Below are 24828 nucleotides of genomic sequence, written 5' to 3' on the forward strand. Positions count from 1 at the left end.
ACTCATACGGGATCTCTAACATCACTTATTCGTTCAAATATTATGCAGCTGGTTGTGCATTGGGACAAAAAAGGGGATCCATTTGGTTATTGTGTTGGACAGTGTAGCAAGCTGGATTTTTGTTCCCATGCTGCCTTTGTAATGCAACTCCCAGTCTCTGCTGCTAGCAGCAGATGACAGCCCCCGGTTTACACCCCCCACTTTAGGCGGGAAAACCTAGAAGAATAGGATGTGTGCCCACCTCCGCCAACTCCACCCCTAAGGTGGGGGAGGTGAGGTAAGGTAAGGTGTATCTTTCAGTATCCACCATCTTGAAGATGAGAAGACCCCCTCCAATCAGGGCTAGGTCTATGCCCCCTCCCACAGGAGGGTGGCATAATTGAGTATGTAGTCACCCCCAGGTAAGGTGCCCATTGCCCCCCCCCCTGCTCCCCCCCTTAAAACGCCTCTAAATGTAGTATTTAGGTGGCTCTGCAGCGACCTAAGATGACATCCCTGCAGAGAAGACTGAAGAAGACGACTGCCTTGGCCCAGTCCTACCGGGATGTCTCCAGCTTTGACGAACTTGCTACCTGTCTTGCAGCCAGTGACCTCTGAAAACCCTGGGAGGACTGCTTCCTTCGAAAAAGACTCCAATCTCCCAAGGACAGTGACCCTGTCCACAATAATCCAACTCCAAGCACACCTCATCCCCTTGGGATCTGCGTCAACCTGCCCACTTTGCACCGACACGAGAGCCCGAGTGTGAGTGGCTCACCTGTCCTGCAAAGTCTCCCAGCAATGCTGGCCTCTCCTGATCTCAACGACGGCGCTTGCAGTGTGAATCCAGAGGCTTCCCAGACTACGACCGCTCCAGTGAGAAGATTCAGATGTCAAAAGGCACCCCTGCATCTGAAGGCCCTGGGCCTTGGTGAGCGGAACCAACGGTGCCCCTATGGCCCCCCCAACACTCTACTTACCTCTGCTGTCGCTGCTATCTCTTCTGCAACCGCCGGTGCAACACCTGCAGCCTGTTTGTCAACAACAGAATCCCCATTGAAGAGCATTGGGCACCCGATGCAGAAATTGCACCCTGCATCTGACCGCCCCTGTGCCACTGATGGTGCAGTTTTGCTAATCACCGGACCCTTGCTGAAGTAGCACCCTGTACCCAGCCGCCCTTGTGCCGCTGGTAGAGTATGTTTGTGCCCCCGTGCTTAACCTAACCCCTAAAGCTTTGCCCCCTGCAACTGATTTACTTACCCGTACGTAATGTGGCTACAAGCACCCCCCAGTCTCCGTTGAAACACATTGGGCTAAACTCAGATTTTGACGTCTGCACCCGGCTGCCCTTGTGCCCCTGGTGGTGCAGTTTTGGTACTCACCAGACCCTTGCCCCTTGCAGACCTTTGGCCCTGAAGACTGGTACTGTTTAACCGCAATATTATTTTCCCCATAGTATTACATTAAACTTTGCAGAAATTTTTCAAAGTGTCGACTTTTGAAGGTGAAATGTATTGATCTTCAAAAACGTGCTTACCTTATTGCGAATATCTTGGTCCTTAAAAGAAAGTAACAACAAAGCTTATTTATTCTAAAATTAGTTGTGGATCTCATTTTCTGATAGATACATCTGCCGTGTGGATTCCTCACCTTGTGAATATCCCCTTGCGTCAGCAACATTCGGAAATTCTTTTTGTAGCTTCGCGCCGACGTGGATCCGGACGTCACAGAGGCACGGCACCGCTCGCGACTCCGCTGACGTCACCGACGCCTATAATAGGCCCACGCCGGCGTGATGACATCAGTTCCCTTTTTTCCGCGTCGTCGACGCTAACGGTTTTCTGGGATCGTACTGTAGCTTCACAGTAACTTTGTTACTATTATTCTATTACTGTGTCTATCTTTAATTTCTTCGAGATGTCGTCGAAGAAGACTGGTTTTAAGGCTTGCGGGGAGTGTGGCAAGACAATGTCTATAACCGACCCGCATGAATGCTGTGCCTGAGTTCCGACCATGACGTCGAAGATTGTCCTTGCTGCAAGAAGATGACCCCGAAGGCTTTACGAGAGAGGGAGACGAAACTCCTCGTGGCAAAACTAAAGAATAAGAGGGTTAAGAAGTTTTCGAAGTCTCGATCTCGGCGTTCGAGGTCGAGGTCTCGTTCGAGGTCACGCTCGGAGTCGTCTTCGGCTCATGCTTTGAAATCTTCGAAGAAGAAGCACAAGAAGAGAAGCCATGAGTCATGTCATCACTCAGAAAAGGACTCTAGTTCAAGACCGAAGTCCCAGGTTAAACTTCTGAGTAAGGAAGTGGAAGTTTCGGAATCAGAAGATCATAACTCTGTTGGTGAGGCTTCGCATCCGAATTCGCCCGAGTCTCAGAAGCAGGTCCATTCTCCAGTTCTATCCAATCCTTCTGGTCAGGAGGATGAAGGTGAGGAGCAGGGGGCTGGTGAAGTCGAGGTTCCGGTACCTGCGGGTTCGTCGACCCCGGTTCCTGGACTCGAAGAGGTCGACGTCGTTTCGACTCCGCCTCCTCCGGAACAACCAAGAGGTCCATATCCGGATTTTCCGACTCCAGGTCAGGATCCATCTCAGTTCCTGAACGCCATGTTTGGAGTTTATTCTAGGGCAATGTTCCCGTCTGGTGCACCTGTTGGTCCCACGGGTCCTATGGCTTTTAACTTGGGTGTTCCCCAAGCTTATGCCCCTGCGCCCTTCATGCCTTTTATGCCGGCTATACCACCGCATTGGCATTTTCCGACACCGAAGCGCACGACGCCGACTCCGTCGACGCCGGTTCCATCGACGCCGATACCTACGACTCCGAAGCAGGATTCTGCTCGACCTCGTATAAAACGACCTCATCCGACTTCGGGTTCGACGCCGGCACCGACCCCGTCGGAGTCGATTCCGAATCCATTGGCTTCTATTGTGAAGGAAAGATCTCGGAGAGAAGCTCAGAGAATTCTGGAAGAAGAAAGATATCAATATTCAGATACTGAAGAAGGGGAGTTACAGGATTCTGAAGATCCTTTTGAGGACTTGGGTGAAGCCAGTGGGCTTGAACTGTCTCCTGAGTGGGACTTGACTTCAGTGTCAAATGTACAGTCGAAAGATGTGGTGCCTTATCACACTGTTATTAAAAAAGCAGCGAGTTTATTGAACATTACTCTGCCCACTGCTGATTATAAGCCAAATATTTTAACTGAGGTTCTTCATTCACCCTCATGTGTTATTGAACCTATGTTACCCTTCAATGATGCCTTATCTGAGCCCATCTATGAAGTCTGGAAGAAGCCTTTGTCTGCTCCTGCAGTTTCTAGGACAGTAGCAAGGAGGTACAGAGTTGCTCCAGGTGACCCTGAATTCTTGTCAACACACCCCCTGCCTGAGAGTTTAGTTGTACAGGCTGCCTGTTCGAAAAGGTCTGCTGGGGCTTTTCTGCAGGTTCCTGGGGATAAGGAATCCAGGAAGCAGGATCAAACCGCTAAGAAAGTCTTCTCAGCCAGTATGGCGCTTAAGTCAACTAACGCAACTTGTCTGATGGGGAGGTATATTCATGCATTGATGGATTCTGTCAAGCAGTTGGTTCCGAATATCCCTGAGGAAGAGAGGAAAGATTTTCAGGAGGTGATATCTGATACTCAAGCAGCTGCGAGACAAGTGATTCAGAGTGGTCTGGACACTGCTGATTCGGTGGCGAGGGTCATGGGCTCTTCCGTTGCCACTAGGAGGGCTGCCTGGCTTAAATCATCGGAGTTCTCTGCAGACGTTCAGTCTGTTTTGATGGACTTGCCTTTTGATGGCTCAGGATTGTTTGGTAAGAAGGCTGATGCTGCCTTGGAACGTTTTAAGGACAGTAGAGCCACTGCAAAATCTTTGGGTCTCCAGTCCAGAGGTACTACTGGAAGACGCTTCAGAGGATTTGGCAGATCTTCCTTTCGTTTTTACAGACCATCTCAGCAGCAGCCACAACAGCAGCAGAATACGCTGTACAAGTCGTACAGGGGCAGGCAAAGATCCCGCCCTAGAGGGCGTCAAGCTTCCTCCTCCTCTTCCTCCTCCCCTTCCCAACCCCCTGCCAACACAGCAAAGCAGCCCTAGATCCGCCATTCCGGATCATGTGGGCCCAGTGGGGGGTCGGCTTACACATTTTCTACAAGATTGGGAATTAATAACATCGGATCTTTGGGTTCTCAATCTTGTAGAGAATGGGTATGCACTTCCTTTCCAGGAATTCCCTCCCAATTACCCTCCTTGCCAGGGTTATTGTTCGGAGGACCACCTGCTTCTCCTGCAGGAAGAAGTCCTGGCTTTGTTCCGAAAAGGTGCGATAGAGGTGGTTCCAGAGCAGGAAAGGGGTCAGGGGTGCTACTCCCGGTATTTTCTGATCCCCAAGAAAGATGGCAGGCTTCGGCCAATCCTGGACCTCAGAATTTTGAACTTTTACCTGAAACAGGAAAAGTTCAAGATGCTCACTCTTGCGCAGGTTCTTCAAGCGCTGCTAGAAGAAGACTGGATGGTGTCGATCGACTTGCAGGATGCGTATTTTCATATTCCCATCTTGAAGTCGCACAGAAAGTATCTCCGTTTTACGGTTGGGCCACAACACTACCAGTTTGTGGTACTTCCGTTTGGTCTTACTACTGCACCTCGAGTTTTCACCAAGGTGATGGCAGTGGTGGCAGCTCATCTCAGGAGAACGGGGATACATGTGTTTCCGTATCTAGACGACTGGCTGATCAAGGCGGAGTCGCCGGAGAAGGTGCTCCATCATCTGCAAGAGACAACTCGGTTGTTGCACAGGTTGGGTTTTTCGATAAATGTACCCAAGTCTCACCTGGTGCCCTCACAGCGCAACCTGTTCATAGGTGCGGTACTGGACACTACTGTGTGTCGTGCATTCCCTCCTCCTCAAAGGATTCGCGACATACAGGAAATGATTCCTTTGTTCTGCAATGGAGCGGTCGTTCCAGTTCTGAAGGTTCTTCGCCTGCTCGGTCTGATGGCTTCTTGCATTCTGTTGGTCAACCATGCACGCTGGCACATGAGGGCACTCCAGTGGTGCCTCCGCAGGCAGTGGTATCAGCACAACAGAGATCTCAGGGAGTCAGTGAAGATCTCCAGAGAAACTGCAGCGGATCTGTCTTGGTGGAGCGTGGAAGGCAATCTTTCTCAAGGGAAGCCTTTCCAGATTCCTCCATCGGTTGCCACAGTGATATCGGATGCGTCCACTCTCGGGTGGGGTGCTCATCTGGGGGATCTGGAGGTCAAGGGTCTTTGGTCTCCAGACGAAAGGTTGCTTCATATCAACCTTCTAGAGTTACGGGCGATACGTTTGGCGCTCAAGGCCTTCCTCCCTTCCCTTTGCGGTCAGTCAGTTCAAGTCCTGACGGACAACACGACCGCGATGTGGTACATCAACAAACAGGGAGGGGTAGGGTCGCAGTGTCTCTGCAGAGAGCCTCTGCGTCTCTGGTCCTGGGTTCAGGACCACCAGATTTGTCTGATGGCAAATCATCTGGCCAGAGTTCTGAACGTTCGTGCAGACGTTCTCAGTCGGCAGTTCTCTGCCGATCACGAGTGGAGGCTTCACCCGGAGGTTGTTCACGACATCTTTCAGATGTGGGGGACTCCTCGGGTGGACCTATTCGCCACTCACGAGAACGCTCATTGCCTGTCATTCTGCAGTCTCCAGTATCCGATGCAAGGAGCTTTGGGGGACGCGTTTCAGTTGAGTTGGGGCTCACAACTCCTTTACGCGTTTCCTCCCATACCTTTGATTCCTCGGGTTCTGAGGAAGATTCGCCAAGACCGGGTCCAAGTCATATTGATCGCCCCGGATTGGCCAAGAAGGGTGTGGTACACAGACCTTCTCCACCTCTCCTCTCACCCGCCGCTCTGTCTCCCTCACAGGGCAGACCTCCTCTCTCAGATTGAGGGGCAGGTTCTACACCCCCACCTCCAGACATTACACCTTCATGCCTGGAGATTGAGCGGGGCAACTTGAGTTCTTTTTCTCTCCCTCACGATGTGGTGGATGTCATTCTTTCTGCCAGGCGTGACTCCACTAAGTCCATTTATTCGTATAGGTGGTCAAAATGTGTCTCTTGGTGCAGGGAGAGGGATGTTGACCCTTTGAGGGGTCATTTGTCTGACATTTTGCAGTTTGCTCTTTCTCTGGCGCAGCAAGGATTTGCTGTTGCCACAGTCAAGGGGTATCTTTCAGCCTTATCGGCATTTCTCTGTTTGCCGGATCAGCCCTCTCTTTTTAAGTCTCCAGTGGTATTGAGATTTTTGAAGGGACTCACTAATAAGTTCCCGCCTACTCCTTTTGTGGTTCCTCATTGGGATTTGAATCTTGTGCTGACTTTTTTGATGGGTTCTCCCTTCGAGCCTTTGCACAAGTGTCCCATGAGACTTCTTTCTTTTAAAACGGTTTTCCTCGTTGCAATCACCTCGGCAAGGAGGGTAAGTGAGCTTCAGGCTCTTAGTTCCAAGCCCCCATTCCTGTCCATTCATGCTGAAAGGATGGTTCTTAGGACCAGGGCTGCTTTTCTGCCTAAGGTGGTAACTCCCTTCCATCTTGGACAATCCATTACCCTTCCTACCTTCTATCCTCCCCCTCACCCTTCTAAGGAGGAAGAGAGACTGCATCGCCTGGACCCTAAGAGGGCGGTGTCTTTCTATCTGGACAGAACTAAAGACTTTCGGATGGATGACCAGCTGTTTGTTGGTTTTGCTGGCTACAAGAAGGGCAGAGCGGTGCACAAGCGCACACTTTCCAGGTGGATAATCCTGTGCATCAAGATTTGCTACTCCTTGGCGGGTAAGGACCCTCCTGAGGGTATTAGAGCACATTCAACTAGAGCAAAGTCTGCAACATCTGCTTTGTCTAGAGGTGTACCTGTTGAGGACATTTGCAGAGCCGCGACTTGGGCCTCCCTCCACACTTTCGCGAAGCACTTCTGCTTGGATACCGAGGTGAGGAGGGATGGCCACTTCGCACGTTCTGTTCTCCAAGATTTCCTGGTATAGCAGAGTGGACACCCTCCTCCGGGAGTTGGGACTGCTGTGGGACTCTATTCACAAGGTGAGGAATCCACACGGCAGATGTATCTATCAGAAGAACAAGTTACTTACCTTCTGTAACGCTTTTTCTGGTAGATACAATATCTTCCTGTGGATTCCTCACATGCCCACCCGCCTCCCCGTTGTCCACTCTGTTATACCTGGTCTTTATGTATATATGTTTGCTGCTATTGTGCTATTTCTACTGCACACTTTGTGTGCGTATTTGATTTGTATGTACTGTGTACACTGTATATTTGCATATTTGCTGTCGTTGGTCCGTCCGTGTGCCTCGAAGGCACGGAAAAAAGGGCGGAACTGACGTCATCACGCCGGCGTGGGCCTGATAAGGAGTCGGTGACGTCAGACTGAGTCACGCGCGAGGTCGTACTCCTGTGACGTCGTCGGCGTGCTACGAAGAAAATTTCCGAACGTTGCTGACGCAGGGGGATATTCACAAGGTGAGGAATCCACAGGCAGATATTGTATCTACCAGAAAAAGCGTTACCGAAGGTAAGTAACTTGTTCTTTAGGGATGTTACAGGGGTGTGCAGGTTTGGACTGATGGGTCCCTTCCCTGGGGTGTCTACACCCCCCTAGTAAGCCACCCAACAGTGGGAGGGGACAAAAGCCTCTTCCTGATTGGAGGGAACCCCATCTACGAGATGGCACGGTTTCACCTTGCTTCCCCCACCTGAGAGCTAGGTTTTCCCGCTGGTTCCCGTGCCCAAAATGGAGGTCAGAACCGCTGGTAACCAGTTGCTGATGGAAGCAAAAGGTTGGGGGTAGCTAACAAAGGCGGCAGGCCTTTGAAGCTCCCTCCTCGGAGACTGTGCCCATCCTGGTGGAGGAAGCATGATACCTCTGCCCAGGATGTGCTTTGTTTCTAGACTCAGAGACCGGAGGGCTGTCTACCCAGGGGTCCAGAAGCCTGTCTGGTGGTGGCATATGGCTGGGAGCCAGTCAGGAACATCAGTGTGGGTTTAATGTGCTGGAATGTTTGATACCAAATTCCCCAGACTTCTGTAAACCCATCATGGAGCTGTTGTGTTCATGTTGACAAACTCCCAGCTCATCTACTCAAAATTGCTCAACTGCACGTACAATGTGTGTGATTTTCACAGGCACTGTAGGGGCATATTGCTTGTGCAGCTATGCCCTCCTAGGGTATGGTGCACCCTGTCTTTAGGGCTGTAAGGCCTGCTAGAGTGGTGACTTACCCATGCTACACGCAGTGTTGGTGGGCATGGATGTGTGCCATGTCGACCCTTCAGTTAGTTTGGCACCAAAAACACGCAGCCTGCTCTGGCAGTGTGTGGGTGTTCAGGGGAGGGGCCTCTGAGAGTAGCATAATATGCTGTAGCCCATAGAGGCCCTCTGGTTACAAGGCCCTTGGTACCATGGGTACCTTTTACAGGGTACTTCTGATGGGGCGGTAATTTCTTCTGGTAGTTTCTCAATGTAAAACCTTCATGCTACCTCTTATTTACCGCTCAAAAGGTGTTGGGCCCTTCACACCATGTATTACCTTCAGGAGATTTTAAATAATCATGAACAGTAAAAACTGCAATTATTATTCAAGCCAATAAAGAGAGTTGTTGAGTATTTTAAAGGGTTTTATTTTCTAGTCAAAAGTTAATTTTTCTCTGACCCTTTATTCATTAGTAAAATATCAATCAGGTTACAGAATTTGGAAAACAGGAAAAATATCAATAATACAGAACACATTATAGTCTGCATATAAGCATTACATGTAGTTATGAAAAATGTGGCGCAAAATATCAGTCAAAATTCTTAGAGTTTCTAAGAAAAATAGTCTTGTAAGGCTAATCAATAATTAAATAGTTGGCAAAAATCTCCCATTAAGAGAAATAAATGCATAAAACAAATACATCTTTTTAGACTTAATTAATTAGTCAAAACATAAACATAAACTTCAAGTTTAGCATCTAAATCTAAAGAGCCTTTCTATCTGTTGCTGTCTGTGCATCTGTGTCTAAAGAGCAAAAAGGAGGGAGACAGCCCGCCCTTCACCAGACCTCAAAGGAATGTGGCCTGCAGTGCCAAGATATGACGTGGAAGCAAGAAACCTCCCCCTGAATCTCCTCGGACGCACCTCCCCTTCAGCAATCTCCCGGGACGTTTCGCGTACCTAACCCATAGAAGCCAGCTGAGCTGAGAAAGCTAGCCCCCATCCAGAGAGGACATTATTTTATACTCTAATTATTGGCAGACTACACAAAGATGTAGCATCTTTCAGGAAAACCTGTACGTGATTGGTCAGTTATGATGGCATGAGTTCTCATTACCCTGACTCATTCTAAAATCCTGACTTTACCAGTTTTAACAAAAGAAGCATACATGAATAACTACATTTATAAACATTTGCAACATTTACTAGGAAAAATGTTTCATTCTAATTCTTCTTCCTTCCTTCCACAGGGTAGTCAGATGGACACTTTTAACTAACACTGGTACATTGGCAGAATCACAAGAATGTACAGTTGAAGATGTCCTTCACTTCTTGGAAAGCTGCCACAATCTGCGCATGCTCCCTTCTCATTAAATTGCAAGCCATAGCCTTGATGGATTCACAGGCAGCCATGTTTTGTGTAGGCCCCAAAAATAAAACCAACACAAAGATAATATTAATTTCATGTAAATCAGCCCATTATGTTTCCCAACTCCATACTAATACCCCTTATAAATGTTTACCTAGCCAAGTTATTAGTATAAAGCTGCTTTTTCTAATTTTTGTACAACATGCAAAAATGTGCAATGTGCAAAATAGAATCTTCATGCTTTAGTGTAAATTTTAAAAGCACACACAATTAATATAGTGCACACAGCAACATGCATTAGTGTTTTAATAGCTTTTCATGCAAAAAGCATTTAGTCCCCTGTGTAGTGTTTGGTGCATTTGTTAATTCACACACATTATAAAAAGAGGTGTTATTAACTGAAAAGGTTTATCAAAATATGCAACAAGTCAAAGTCTTTTAAGACAGAAATAGTGAATTTTAGATTGCATGGGATGGGCTGGGAAGAGAAAAACACATTCTATTAATCTTCAAAGCTAAAAAGGCCACTTTTCTCTACACTGTAAAAACACATGTTAATTCAGCAAAAGCATTTCAGACTGAATAGGCCTCACTTTCATGTTTTTCATGTGCCATGTTTTTAACTTGCACCAACATGTGCGTGGCAATTTAAATGCAGTCTGTCTGTAGCACAAAAATAAAACAATACCTGACTGCAGATGAAATCTGCTCCATCACTTCCATGTGGTCCAGATGTGTGCCAATTGTGGATACAGTTTTGGGAAAGAACACAGGTGCTGGTTTCTGGTTAGCAGGGACGCAGCACACGCTCAGTCAGGTTGGCATCAGATATCTGGCAAAAAGCTAGGGGGCAACCATGCAAAAAGTGGCACTTTCCTACACCCACACTGATGCCAGAGTTTGATTTACCAATACATGCACACAGAGGGCACCTTAGAAGTGTTACCCAGAAAACCTGCCAGCATCTGGTGTGCTCGCTGATTGGTTTCTGCCAGCCTGCCACCTGAGATACTGTTCTGACCTCCTATGGTGAGAGCCTTTTGCTCTCTGGAGACCAAGAACAATAGCCTGTCCGACAAGAGGGTGTCACACCCCGTCTCACAGGTTGACCTGCTGATTAGCCTTCCTAGGCTGGAAAGCTTCAAAGAGCTGCCACCTTTGAAATGTGAATCTGGCTATGCTCACAGGAGAGGCAGTCGGCCCCCTTTGTTCAGAGCCCCTTTGGCACCTCAACAGGCGGGAATATTAGCTAGTCAGATAAGCATGCCACCCTCAGGCTTGTAATAGCCTGAAGGTAGGCTAAACTGAGGTGGACACTGCTTTTCAGAAGTAGTCATCTTTGTGATGGCATACTTAGAAATTCTGGAACATGGTTGTGCCTACTTCCCCCTGGAATTGGTCATATAGCGGAGCATTTGCCTCTACCCATATCTACTCTAATGCCCCTAAATTCAGTATTTAGAGGAACCCCTGGCGCAAGAGGAACAGATCTGCCCACCTTAAAGACGAAGGACGAGAAGAGTCGCATCCTGCAAGAACAGAAGATCCAGCAAACGACTTGGCGCCGACCTGCCTGCTGCCTTTGCCAGTTGCACCAAAAGTCGACTGTCCTGCAGCTGCTGAGTCCCAAAAGCCCAAGAAACCTTCCAGCACTTCATCCAGGTACCAAGACCTCTCGAAAAGCAGCAGATCTTCTCACCTGCACCCTGCAGGCATCCAAAGACCCATGGAAGGACTCTGTGACTGCAGAAACCTGACACCTGAAGACACCACTGCACCCATCGCTCCAAGCCCGAGTTGTAGTGGGCCAAATGTGTCAGCAGTCCCCACTCCCTCCAGAGACCAAGTCCAGTCTGGTGACACCTTGTGGACTCCCCGACATCACCTCCAGCCTCTGCCCGCAGGCCCCATCTACTGTGACTTTTCCCAGTAAGAGAAACCTGATGCCTAAGGCCACCTCTACACCCCTTGCCCCTGGGCCATGGAGGAAAGGACCAAAGGTGTCCCTGAGCATCGTGATGCCTGAGCCCAGCTGTTGGTTCAGCACAACTGGCCCCTCAGTCTAAGCCTGCAGCCTCTTCTTACCGCGACTGTTCTCCACAGAATAGCATTGGGCGCCAACACTGTTTTGCACCTCTGCGCCCAGCTGTCCTTGTGCGGCTGGGGGTGTTCTGCTGGTGCTACCTTGGACCTTGCCCATCACTCACCCTTAACTCCTGGAGTAGGATCCTGTAAGTCGCTGTACTCGACCTGAATGCTGCATTGACTTTTTCTCCCATAGGATTACATTGAAGCCTCCAGAAATTGCACTGTCAATTTAAAAAAAAAAAAAAAGATTTTAACCAGAAAGAATTCATATTCAAATATACGTACCTGAACGATTTTCTTCTGATTCCTAAACATATATATAGTTGCAATTTTTATAAATTGGTTTAGATCTCCTATGATAAAGTGCCATCTTTCTTGCATTTGTATGTCCCCACTTTTTAATGAACTGCTGGTGCTTTGACTGAGTGTGCCCAGGGCTCCTGCCAACCAGTTACCCAGGACCTGTGTTCCTTCCCTAAAACTGTGTTGAAACTAAACCCCAATTGGCATCTCTGGCCACCTATCAGCCCCTAGTAAATGGTACCCTAGGTACCCAGGGCATGGTGACCAAAGAAGACCCCTAAGGGCTGCAGCACTTATTGTGCCACCCTTAGGGGGGCTGTACCCTGACACCCACAGCCTTTGCAGGCTGAGTGTCTAAGTACAGAACTAAACCAAGAGTCTACATGGCACACATCCCTGTGTGCCATGCCCACAAGACCCACTGCCCTGGCATACCTCAATCACCTCTCTAGCTGGGTACCCTATGCCAGTGGTGTGGGCACAGGTGCATGAGCCCTGGGCCCCTACAGTACCCAGGGCCATTCCTGGGCACTGTAAGTGCAGTGATGCCATTAAGAGTATATGGTGCTGGGAGGTTGTCATTACGAACTCCACAGCACCATAATGGCTCCACTGAAGACTGACAAGTTTGATATCAAACTTCTCAGCACATTAAACCCACACTGATGCCAGTGTGGGATTTAATGTAAAATGCACCAGAGGGCATCTTAGAGATGCCCCCTGAAATCCTAACCTACAATCCACGTCTGGTCTGAGAGGCTGCCTAAGCTGCCACACAGGAGATATGTTACTGGACCCCTGGGTGGAGAGCCCCCCCCCGCTCTCCTGCGCCTGCAACAATGCACATCCTGGGCGAGGTGTTGGGTATCCTCCCCCAGGATGGGCAGGGGGAAGCTTCAGAGGCCTGCCGCCCTTGTGAGCTTCTCCAGACCACTTGCTGTACTCAGCAACTGGCCCCCATCAGTTCTGACCCCGACTTTGGCAGGAAGACTGGCGGGAAACCCTACGCCAGGAAGGGAGGTTTGCCAGCCTGTTCCAACACCACCCCTCAGGTGAGAGAGGCGAGGTGAAGCACGACCCAAGGCTCCGGCCATCTTGAAGTTCGGGAGCCCTGCCCAATCACAGTTAGGCTCCTGCCCCCCTCCCACAGGACAGGAGCAGGCTAGGGGGTGTACCCACCCCAGGACAGGGACATATTGGTCCCTGCCCTTGCCCTACCTGTTACGCCCCTAAATTCAGTATTTAAGGACACCCTGAACCTTCCTTCCTCAGATCCCGGTAAGAAAAGAAGAAAGATCAAAAAGAAGACCCGCCGTGCAGCTGCTAACATGACGACACCAACTGACTTGGCCCCAGCCCTACCGGCCTGTCGATCCTGGAACCTGCTCCTGCTTAATCCAGGTGATTCCTGCAGACAGCAACCTTTGGCAACCCGGAGGACCTGCCTGCCTTGACCCTCTAACAGACTGGGACTCCCCTGAGCAGAGGCTCTGCTCCACAGCAATACCCCCGGTGCCCGCCAGGAACTGCAAATCCAGCCCACTCTGCACCCGCCAAGCCTGGCCCGTGCCCGAGGGATCCAAGACCACGAGGAGGTCCCCCCGTGACTGGGACTCGAAGTCCAGTGCCCAAAGACCCTCCTCGACGACCCAGACGATGCCTGCAGCCTCAGAACCAGGGAAGCCCCCAACCGCGACCAGCTGAGGGTAAGCTTTCCCGACGCCAAAAGACACCCCTGCACCCGGCGCCCCACGGTACCCTGTGCCTTCCTTTGGGGTACCTACCTCTTCTCCAAGATCCCAACTTACCTCTTGAAGTGGTGGTCGCACCTGAAGAATCTCCATCCCCGAGCCTGCAGCCTTTGTTCACTTTTTAACTTTCCCTTTGGCTAACATTGATCTCCCGACGGCTCAAAAGCACCCTGCACCCCGCCTGCTTGCTTGCAGCCACCAACCAAAGGCCCCCTACCCTCCATTGGATTGCATTGGGCCTACTCTCTCTGCACCCGGCTGCCTCTGTGCCGCTGAGGGTGTAACTACTGTCCCTTCCCTACCCTGGGAGACCCCAGAGCCTATGCCCAGAACCTTAACTTCACCAGTCGAGTACTCACCTGGAAACTGATAACTCACTTTCCTGCCATTGAAGAACATTGACTGGTTTAACTCGAAAAATCTTCTAAGTGTGAAGTTTTGAAACTCTAAAATATTCCTATAAAATCATCCGAGTAACGAATTTCGAATTACTCACCTGCAGTCAGGAGAGGAGCCAGTACTGTACCTCTCAGCCCAGTCCTGAACCACAAAAGTAATTAGAACTGTACTTACCCATAACCTGACTTTTCTCCCATAGGAAACCATTGACTGTTTTTCTCTGAAATTTCTTCTGTCTACTTTTGAAAATTACAAATATTCCTTAAAAATCGTACCAACTACTAAAACGTAAATACTTACTTGTCTTGGGTAGAGATCCCAGTACTGAACCTAGGAGTCCAATCCTGGATTACAAAAGTAACGAGAACCTACTTTACCTGTGACTTGAATTTCCTTCCATAGGATAACATTGCTAGTTTTTCACTGAAAAGTTTCTAAGTGTCAGCTTTTAAAATACCTTTATATTCTTTAAACATCATTGCAATAACCAAAACGCTTTTACTAAACTGTTTTCAGCTTAGACCCCAGGACTGAATCTAGGATCCAGTCTTGGAGTTACAAAAGTAATCTATAAAGTAATCAACTGCATTTATGTAGAAAAGCCCATTGAGCTCAATGTTAAATTGTGTTTAGAATTGTGTTGCCTACTGCAACCCCTGTACCTATTGTGTTTACAAAGTTTATTACATTTCTGCAAAGTAATTATCTGAGATCACTCATATTGAGAAAAGTATATTTTGATACCTGTTGGTTCTAAAAATAAAACAACTATATCTTTTGATATAAAAACAATTGATTGGCCTGAAGTTCAGTCCTTGAGTGTGTGAAACCTTTTGCTGACTGAGTGTGTACAACAAATGCTTTACACTGTCCTCTGGTACTGCCTTACTGCTCGACCAAGCTACCACTTTGGAGAGTAAGGTCAGCCCTGACGTTAACCGCTGTTATACCATCTGGGGGTTGTGGTCTCTATACACACTGTACCTTACTTTGGTCCAGTATATATAGAGCCACTTTCTCACATCTCCTTCTTGAGCCATCTCATTTATTAACCACTGTGTGTATATTTTCAGATTTCTGCACTCCCGTGATATGCCTAAGTGCTCGCCCACACTACCACAGAAGAGAGCATTTGGGGTGTCATTAGTGCCTCTGTAATTCCTCTGGGCTTTGCTTGGATTCTTTACACAATGTATCTCTTTTTGGTCCACTATATCAAGAGCCAGCTTTTTACAGACCGATAATGAGCACTTACTGCTCCTGCCTTTCTCAGATGGGCAGCTCATTGGTATTTCCACTGAAAACATTAGTCCCCTTGACTGTGTATAACCAAAAGATGGAAACCTATTTGCCAGTAGTGTTGAAGTCCTTCCATCCCGAGTGGGAGAAGTTTCAGAGTTCTTTACTTATTGATCCTTTTAGGATGGCAGTTTGAAATGCCTTTGTCAGACAGAACCTAGTCTGCCTGGCCCTCTACCCTACTACGAGTTTGTCATTTTACATGAATTACTCCTATTTAAACCTTTGTTATAATGTTGTTTGTAGTGGGAAATTTCAAAACTTCTTTTCACTGTGGTAATAGATGAGTTGTTGAAGTGAGGGGGGCAGAGCGTGGCCAGGGAGTGGGAACAGGAGTGTAAGAGTAAGTGATGCATAGGAACAGGGAGTTTTACATTGAACAACAAGTCATCTTAGGTTTACTTTAAGTTGAAAACTGGGGGAGAGGAAGAACAGGAGCTCTTTTTTTCTGTTCTAATGTATTGCATGATTTGTGTATTGCAGCCATACTCCCATATGATGCCGAGGCGACTGAACACACAGAGATACCGACTGCAGCAGCCTCTCCCACCGCCACCTCCCCCACCATATTACCCCAGCTTCCTGCCGTACTTCCTGTGAGTAAAGCCGTTCTCTTAATCTTCAGTGAACAATGCCTGCCAACAATGTGCAAGCTGATCTCTCAGATGCATGTGTATTATCATGCAGCTGCCTATGACATATGGTGGGGTCGTCTCTACCTCTTTTGGAGCTTTCTCTATCCATCTCCGCTATGATGACCAGCAGGAGGTCTCTTTCTCTCTCTCTCCCTTTTCTTCTCTATCTTCTCTCACTCTTTTCTCTCTTCTCTCTGTCCTAAACTGGTTGTTTTGCTGTAAAGTCATCCTTCTGCTTTATTTTTATTTTTTAGCAGAGTCCACTCTGTCCAACACTCCCTTCCACCTAGCTCCACTTATTCTGTCCTTACAGGGCATAGCCATCTCTAAGCTGCTAGCATTTGTGCTTCCGTGTTCCATACTAGGCGGCTGACTTATTCTCTACTACTACAAGGGTTGGTAAGCTTACTCGTTTTGTAGTACCATGTTGTCACCTGTTGTCACAGTACAATCTTAGAACACTTGAGTATTTTTTTAATGTATACAGATTCTTGAGATGTATTTTCTCTGTGGTTATTCTAAAGTCCACCTCTCCTTTATAGTACCTGGCTGTTAAAGGTTTGAGCTGTTTCTTTCCTGTTGCTTTCTTATCTAGTCCAGTGATTATGGTCGGGTGTAGATATTGACTGTGCATTGACAGACGTTGGCTTGGCTATAACTGGGATACTACAGAAAAGAATGCATGCACTAACTGAGCCTGCGCAGGACCTGTACGAGACAAGTGCTGAGAATCTGACTAGGCAGATTTGTAAAGACAAAGCTGAAACAATTAGCAGTAAACAGTTACAACAGATTACTTGAATTCTGTAACCAAAAATGGAAGGAATATTTAGAAGCATCTTTCAAGTTTGAATTTACCTTGAAGCTTTCTACCAAGCAGTTCCATTAAGACTATTGCAGTAGCCACAGTTTTGTTGTTCACTGTACATACAAATTGATGAGGGAATTCTCAGTTACCAATTCCAATAGGGTCTAATAGAAAATTATGTAGTATGAACCATGCATATAGAGAGAGGGCTTTAAGGAGATCAAGAACATTCTACATAAATGTGCCAGTACATGAACAGAAGTAAATCCAGACTAACTCAGATTGTGAGGAATTTGCTAAACTTTGGACCTCTGCTCTGGACTAACTCTCCCAGAATCCCAATTTACGAGACTCAGGCCCGTTCTCTGGATTATGTGTTGGTGACTTGCTACTTACTGGGCAATATCCATGTGTGTACTGTGATTAAACACTGGTGGCCCACATTTAGGCACTGTTGGACTCTTATTGCTCCCTTCCCAGTTGAATGAGCAGTGAATGCTTGGTCCAGGAGTTGATAGTAGGTTTGGGACTCCTGTACAATATGACACAGTAATCGCACTCAATTTAACATGATATCTACTCTGAAGCTATTACTTTTAAAAATAATAGGTTTTAATTTACCCTGGTCAAAAAACCTTCTGTTCCTAACACCGTCTGTGGCCAAGTCTGTGTGTCTGTCAAAGCCAGAGATCTTCTTCCTTGACTGTCTAGAAATCTTGGGGTCCCTTGTGCTCTGATGTGACCGGGCTTTTTAGAGGTAATGGGTGCAGGTTGGTGGGTGAAAGGCTTAGCTCAGATAGGATGAGCCCAGCCTGCTAGAATCTCATTAAATGGCCTACACCCACCATATGAAGGTGACCCACCATATGAAGGTGAACTGTTAATGAGAGCAAACAAGATTTCTTGCTGCTATTGAGAGAACGGTCCAGATTGAAAGTCCCAACTGTCTTGTTAATAATGCTAGTTTTGAAGATTTAGTTACTGCCAGCAGAGTTTAAAATGTTAGTCCTTATCAAAAAGCCTTTCTCTACTGGTGCTCCCAGTCTTAATTTATCCAGACAAACAAAAAGAGTTGTGACCAGAGTGACACTAAAGGGAAGCTACTGCCAACCAGAAGTTTAACACAATTCCTGGCTGGAATCACAATTCCAGCCAGTACACAGCAAATCCGATCTTAACTTGTTGGACTTGTAGGGCAGCACTGACTGGTACAATGGCATGTAATCGAGACTAAATGGACTTCCTGAGCAGGTTTTTCCAGTTTCCATATATCAAACACACTTGATGTGCCTCCTACCGTGCGTGGCGTTGCACTTTAACCCCAAAGGTAGCTACAAGATCACCTATAACAAAATTAGAGCACCCTTTCAAATGAGGTGCAAGACACCCAAAGCTTTCCACAGAGGCACGCTATACACCCACAATCTCCAAACCATACACGAGGCTCTGTAGCTACTTACTTCTGTTGCCACTTACTGATTTGACCAGCAGTGCGCTAGGATACACTACAGTGGTATGAAATGGCACTCTCTCACACACACACACAATGATACACAGGGTAAGGCTCCAGATAGGTTTAGGGATGAATACTGTGATGGGTCTTGGAGGACACAATGTGGACGTCCTAAACCAACATCAACTGTTGCTTACAGGACCAAGATCAGCCAAACTAGTTAAGGCCTATTCCTTTGTTGTCAAGTAGAGCTCTCATCTGGCAGGATATGACTTCCTCATACCTTCCATGGCAGACTAGAGGGTTAAAAATTGTATGCAGGTTGTCGCATACATGATGGTCAAACCTCAATTCAATGTTGCAATCTCCGTGTTTTCAAATGGAAAACCACTCGCCATGTGATCTCACAAACATGAAATACACGAAAACAACCACATCACAAATATCCCCTTTACCGCGTGCATTGAGTTGATGGGGGGGGACTTGGTGGATTTTCCCCAAGGATGATGGTAAACCCTTTGTGATAAAAATAACATCCTGTGCCCCTTCAATAATTATTTCACTGCTACTAACGATCCCTCTTCCCAGACCTTGGTGAGGGTGTGCTAGATATGCTCATCTTGATCTGAGTATTCACTTTTCTGATAGATACATATGCCGTGTGGATTCCTCACCTTGTGAATATCCCCCTGCGTCAGCAACATTTGGAAATTCTTTTTGTAGCTTCGCGCCGACGTGGAGCCGGACGTCACAGAGGCACGGCATCGCTCGCGACTCCGCTGACGTCACCGACGCCTATAATAGGCCCACCCCGGCGTGATGACATCAGTTCCCTTTTTTCCGCGTCGTTGACGCTAACGGTTTTCTGGGATCGTCTGTAGCTTTTACTGTAACTTTGTTACTTGCTAATTTTCTAGTCTCTTTGTCTTCTCATTTTCAACATGACCTCGAAGAAGACCGGGTTTAAAGCCTGCGGAGAATGTAACAAAATAATGTCCATTACAGATCCGCATGAATGCTGTTTGTGGTGTCTGAGCTCCGACCACAACATCGAAGACTGCCAATCCTGCAGGAAGATGACACCAAAGGCCCTCCGGGAAAGAGAAGCAAAACTTCTAGTTGCCAAGTTTAAAGAAGGAAAAGAAAAGAAGAAATCAAGATCGCGAACTCGACGCTCGAAGTCAAGATCTCGATCGAGGTCGCGGTCGGATTCGTCCTCAGCCCATGCTTCAAGATCTTCTAGAAAGAAGCATAAAAAGAGAACCCATGAATCCCGACATCGATCGAGGAAGGAGTCCGGTTCCAAGCCGAAGTCACAAGTGAAACTGGTCGAGAAAGTAGTTTCTTCGGCTTCAGAGGAACACGATGTCGAGGTTGAGGCGTCGCATGCAAACTCACCGAGTTCACCGAAGCAGAAGACTGTTCCATCTCCGGACCCATCCCATCCTTCAGATCGGGAGGAGGAAGGTGAGGAGGAGGAGGTTGGTGAGGGTGGAGCTCAGATGCCCGAAGGTCGTACGACTCCGGTGCACCAGCCCGAAGAAGAGGTCAACGTCGTTTCGACTCCACGCCCTCAAGAGCAACCTGGGGGTTCATACCCAGCCTTCCCGGCTCCAGGTCAGGACCCTACGCATTTCCTGAATGCGATGTTCGGAATCTATTCAAGGGCTATGTATCCCTCTGGGGCTCCTACTGGTCCCATGGGTCCGATGGCATATGGTCTCGGTGTTCCTCATTCCTATGCACCTGCGCCCTTTATGCCTTTTATGCTGGCTCAGACGCCGCATTGGCATTATCCGACTCCGGCGAGGCCTTCGACTCCGAAGCCATCGACGCAGAGATCGATGACTCAGATTCCTTCGACTCCAGTTCCATCAACTTTGATGCCGAACCCTGAGCGACGTCGTGAATCTCTCCCTCGTCCGACGTCGAGTTCGACACCGGCTCCGGCTCCGTCGGAGTCGATTGCGGATCCGACGGCTTCGAATGTGAAGCTAAGATCTAGGCGTGAAGCCCAAAGATTAATGGAAGAGGAAAGATATAGAGGGGAAAATCTGGAGGAGGGCGAACTACAGGATTCTGAGGACCCTTTTGAGGACCTGTCTGTAGCTAGTGGCCTAGAACTGTCACCTGAATGGGACCTTGTTTCAGTTTCTAATGAACCTTCAAAGGATGTGACACCTTATCATGTGGTGATAAAGAAAGCTGCAAATTTATTGAACATTGCTCTACCAACTGCAGAATTTAAATCTAATCTGCTCACAGAGGTCCTTCACTCTCCTTCTTCAGTGACTGAACCTTTACTACCTTTTAATGATGCCTTAAAGGATCCAATTTTAGAGATTTGGAAAAATCCTGTTTCAGCTCCTGCTGTATCTAGAGCTGTAGCTAGGAGGTATAGAGCAGCTCCTGAAGACCCGGAATTTTTAACATCTCATCCTCTGCCGGAGAGTTTGGTGGTACAGGCTGCCTGTTCCAAAAGATCTACGGGTGCATTTCCGCAGGTCCCAGCGGAAAAAGAGTCGAGAAAGCAGGATCAGGCTGCTAAAAAGGTCTTTTCCTCTGCCAGTATGGCTTTAAAGTCCACAAACGCAACCTGCTTGATGGGGCGTTATATCCACGCTCTTATGGACACTGTGAAACAATTGGTGCCCAAAATACCTGAGGAGGATAGGAAAGACTTTCAGGAGGTAATTTCTGATACTCCAGCTGCAGCAAGGCAGGTTATTCAAAGTGGATTGGACACGGCTGACTCTGTGGCGAGGGTCATGGGTTCTTCAGTAGCGACAAGAAGAGCCGCATGGCTTAAATCTAGTGAGTTTTCCACGGATGTCCAGGCTGCATTAATGGATCTTCCTTTTGACGGGTCTGGATTGTTTAGGAAGAAGGCAGACACTGCTTTGGAACGCTTTAAAGATAGCAGGGCAACAGCAAAGTCGTTGGGCCTTCAGACCAGGGGCACTTTTGTAAGACGTTCAAGAGGTTTTGGCAGATCTTCTTTTCGAACCTATAAGTCAACCCAGCAGCAGCCACAACAGCAGCAAAACACTTTATACAGAGCTTATAGAGGCAAACAAAGGGCCCGAGCTCGGGGCCGTAATGCTTCCTCCTCTTCCTCCTCTTCCTCCTCTTCCCCATCCCAGCCCCCAGCCACCGCAGCAAAGCAGCCCTAGATCCACCATTCTGGATCATGTGGGCCCAGTGGGGGGCCGGCTTACCCATTTTCTACAAGATTGGGAATTGATAACATCGGATCTTTGGGTTCTCAATCTTGTAGAGAATGGGTATGCTCTTCCTTTTCGGCAATTTCCCACAAATTATCCTCCTTGCCGGGGTTATTGTTCGGAGGACCACCTGCTTCTCCTGCAGGAAGAAGTCCTGGCATTGTTTCGAAAAGGTGCGATAGAGGTGGTTCCAGAGCAGGAGAGGGGTCAGGGATGCTACTCCCGGTATTTCCTGATCCCCAAAAAGGATGGCAGGCTTCGGCCAATTCTGGATCTCAGGATCTTGAACCTTTACCTGAAACAGGAAAAGACCAAGATGCTCACTCTTGCACAGGTTCTTCAAGCGCTGCTGGAAGAAGACTGGATGGTGTCGATCGACTTGCAGGATGCGTATTTTCATATTCCCATCTTGAAGTCGCACAGAAAGTATCTCCGTTTTACGGTTGGGTCGCAACACTACCAGTTTGCGGTCCTTCCGTTTGGTCTTACTGCTGCGCCTCGAGTCTTCACCAAGGTGATGGCGGTGGTGGCAGCACATCTCAGGAGGTCGGGGATACATGTGTTCCCGTATCTGGACGACTGGTTGATCAAAGCGGAGTCGCCGGAGAAGGTGCTCCATCATCTGCAAGAGACAACTCAGTTGTTACACAAGTTGGGTTTTTCGATAAATGTACCCAAATCTCACCTGGTGCCCTCCCAGCGCAACCTGTTCATAGGTGCGGTACTGGACACTACTGTTTGTCGTGCATTCCCTCCACCTCAAAGGATTCGCGACATTCAGGAAATTATTCCTTTGTTCTGCAATGGAGCGGTCGTTCCAGTCCTGAAGGTTCTTCGCCTGCTCGGTCTGATGGCTTCTTGCATTCTATTGGTCAACCATGCATGCTGGCATATGAGGGCCCTCCAGTGGTGCATCCGCAGGCAGTGGTATCAGCACAACGGAGATCTCAGGGAGTCTGTGAGGATCTCCAGAGAAACTGCAGCGGATCTGACTTGGTGGAGCGTGGAAGGCAATCTGTCGCAGGGAAAGCCTTTTCAACTTCCTCCATCGGTGGCCACAGTAATAACGGATGCATCCACTCTCGGGTGGGGTGCTCATCTGGGGGACCTGGAGGTCAAGGGTCTTTGGTCTCCAGAGGAAAGGTTGCTTCACATCAACCTTCTGGAATTATGGGCAATACGTCTGGCGCTCAAGGCCTTCCTCCCTTCCCTTCGCGGTCGGTCGGTTCAGGCCCTGACGGACAACACGACCGCGATGTGGTACATCAACAAGCAGGGAGGAGTGGGGTCGCAGTGTCTCTGCAGAGAGTCTCTGCGTCTCTAGTCCTGGGTTCAGGACCATCAGATTTGTCTGATGGAAAATCATCTGGCCGGGGTTCAGAACGTTCGTGCAGACAGTCTTAGTCGGCAGTTCTCTGCCGACCACGAGTGGAGGCTTCACCCGGAGGTGGTTCACGACCTCTTTCAGATGTGGGGGACTCCTCGGGTGGACCTGTTCGCCACTCGCGAGAACGCTCACTGCCTGTCATTCTGCAGTATCCGATGCAAGGAGCCTTGGGGGACGCGTTTCATTTGAGTTGGAACTCGCAACTCCTTTACGCGTTTCCTCCCATACCTTTGATTCCTCGGGTTCTGAGGAAAATTCGCCAAGACCGGGCCCAAGTTATATTGATCGCCCCGGATTGGCCAAGAAGGGTGTGGTACTCGGACCTTCTCCACCTCTCCTCTCACCCGCCGCTCCGTCTCCGTCACAGGGCAGATCTCCTCTCACAGATGGAGGGGCAGGTTCTTCACCCCCACCTCCAGACCTTACACCTTCATGCCTGGAGATTGAACGGGGCAACCCGAGTTCTTTTTCTCTCCCCCCTGACGTGGTGGACGTCATCTTGTCAGCCAGGCGTGACTCCACTAAGTCCATCTATTCTTATAGGTGGTCAAAATTTGTCACTTGGTGTGGTGAGAAATCTATAGACCCTTTGAGAGCCCATTTCTCTGATGTTCTCCAGTTTGCCCTTTCTCTGGCGCAACAGGGGCTTGCCGTTGCCACAGTGAAGGGCTATCTTTCAGCGCTGTCGGCATTTCTCTGTTTGCCTGATCAGCCTTCTCTTTTCAAATCTCCTGTGGTTTTAAGATTTTTGAAGTGCCTCACAAATAAGTTCCCTCCTACTCCTTTTATTGTTCCTCATTGGGATTTGAATCTTGTGTTGACCTATTTGATGGGTTCTCCCTTCGAACCCTTGCACAAGTGTCCCATGAGGCTTCTTTCTTTTAAAACGGTCTTCTTGGTTGCAATTACCTCGGCAAGGAGGGTAAGTGAGCTTCAGGCTCTTAGTTCCAAGCCCCCATTCTTGACCATTCATGCTGAAAGAATGGTTCTCAGGACCAGGGCTGCTTTTCTGCCTAAGGTGATAACTCCCTTCCATCTGGGGCAATCCATTACCCTTCCTACTTTTTATCCTCCCCCTCACCCTTCCAAGGAGGAGGAGCGGCTTCATCACTTGGACCCAAAGAGAGCAGTCAGTTTCTATCTCGATAGGACTAAAGACTATTGTGTTGATGATCAACTCTTCATGGGCTTTGCTGGCTGTAAGAAGGGCAGAGCGGTGCACAAGCGCACACTTTCCAGGTGGATAATCCTGTGCATCAAGATTTGCTACTCCCTGGCGGGTAAGGACCCTCCTGAGGGTATTCGAGCACATTCAACTAGAGCAAAGTCTGCAACATCTGCTTTGTCTAGAGGTGTTCCAGTTGAGGACATTTGCAGAGCCGCGACTTGGGCCTCCCTCCACACTTCTGCGAAGCATTACTGCTTGGATACCGAGGTGAGGAGGGACGGCCACTTCGCGCGCTCTGTCCTCCAAGATTTCCTGGTATAGCAGAGTGGACACCCTCCTCCGGGAGTGGGGACTGCAGTGGGACTCTATTCACAAGGTGAGGAATCCACACGGCAGATGTATCTATCAGAAGAACAAGTTACTTACCTTCGGTAACGCTTTTTCTGGTAGATACAATATCTGCCTGTGGATTCCTCACTGACCCACCCGCCTCCCCGTTGTCCACTCTTCTATGCTGTTTTCTGTTATGTATTTATCTTGTTGTCAAATGTTTTATTGCATTTACTTCACACTGTGTGTGTTACCTTTATTGGTACTGTGTATATGTCTACTGTCATTGGTCCGTCCGTGTGCCTCGAAGTCACGGAAAAAAGGGCGGAACTGATGTCATCACGCCGGCGTGGGCCTATTATAGGCG

The 24828-nt window shown here is 48.4% G+C and overlaps 1 protein-coding gene across 4 annotated transcripts in view; it reads left to right on the forward strand.

Moving 5' to 3' along the window:
- RNF44 (ring finger protein 44) overlaps window positions 1-24828 on the forward strand; it is a 318385-nt gene that overhangs the window by 139825 nt on the left and 153732 nt on the right. For all 4 annotated transcript variants that reach the window (XM_078652807.1, XM_078652808.1, XM_078652809.1 and 1 more), the window contains one exon: window positions 15940-16052. In XM_078652807.1, coding sequence (XP_078508933.1) covers window positions 15940-16052 — 113 coding nt within the window. The remainder of the gene's footprint in view (window positions 1-15939; window positions 16053-24828) is intronic.

Source organism: Lissotriton helveticus, chromosome 7 (genome assembly GCF_964261635.1).
Source record: "Lissotriton helveticus chromosome 7, aLisHel1.1, whole genome shotgun sequence".
Taxonomy (NCBI): Eukaryota; Metazoa; Chordata; class Amphibia; order Caudata; family Salamandridae; genus Lissotriton; species Lissotriton helveticus.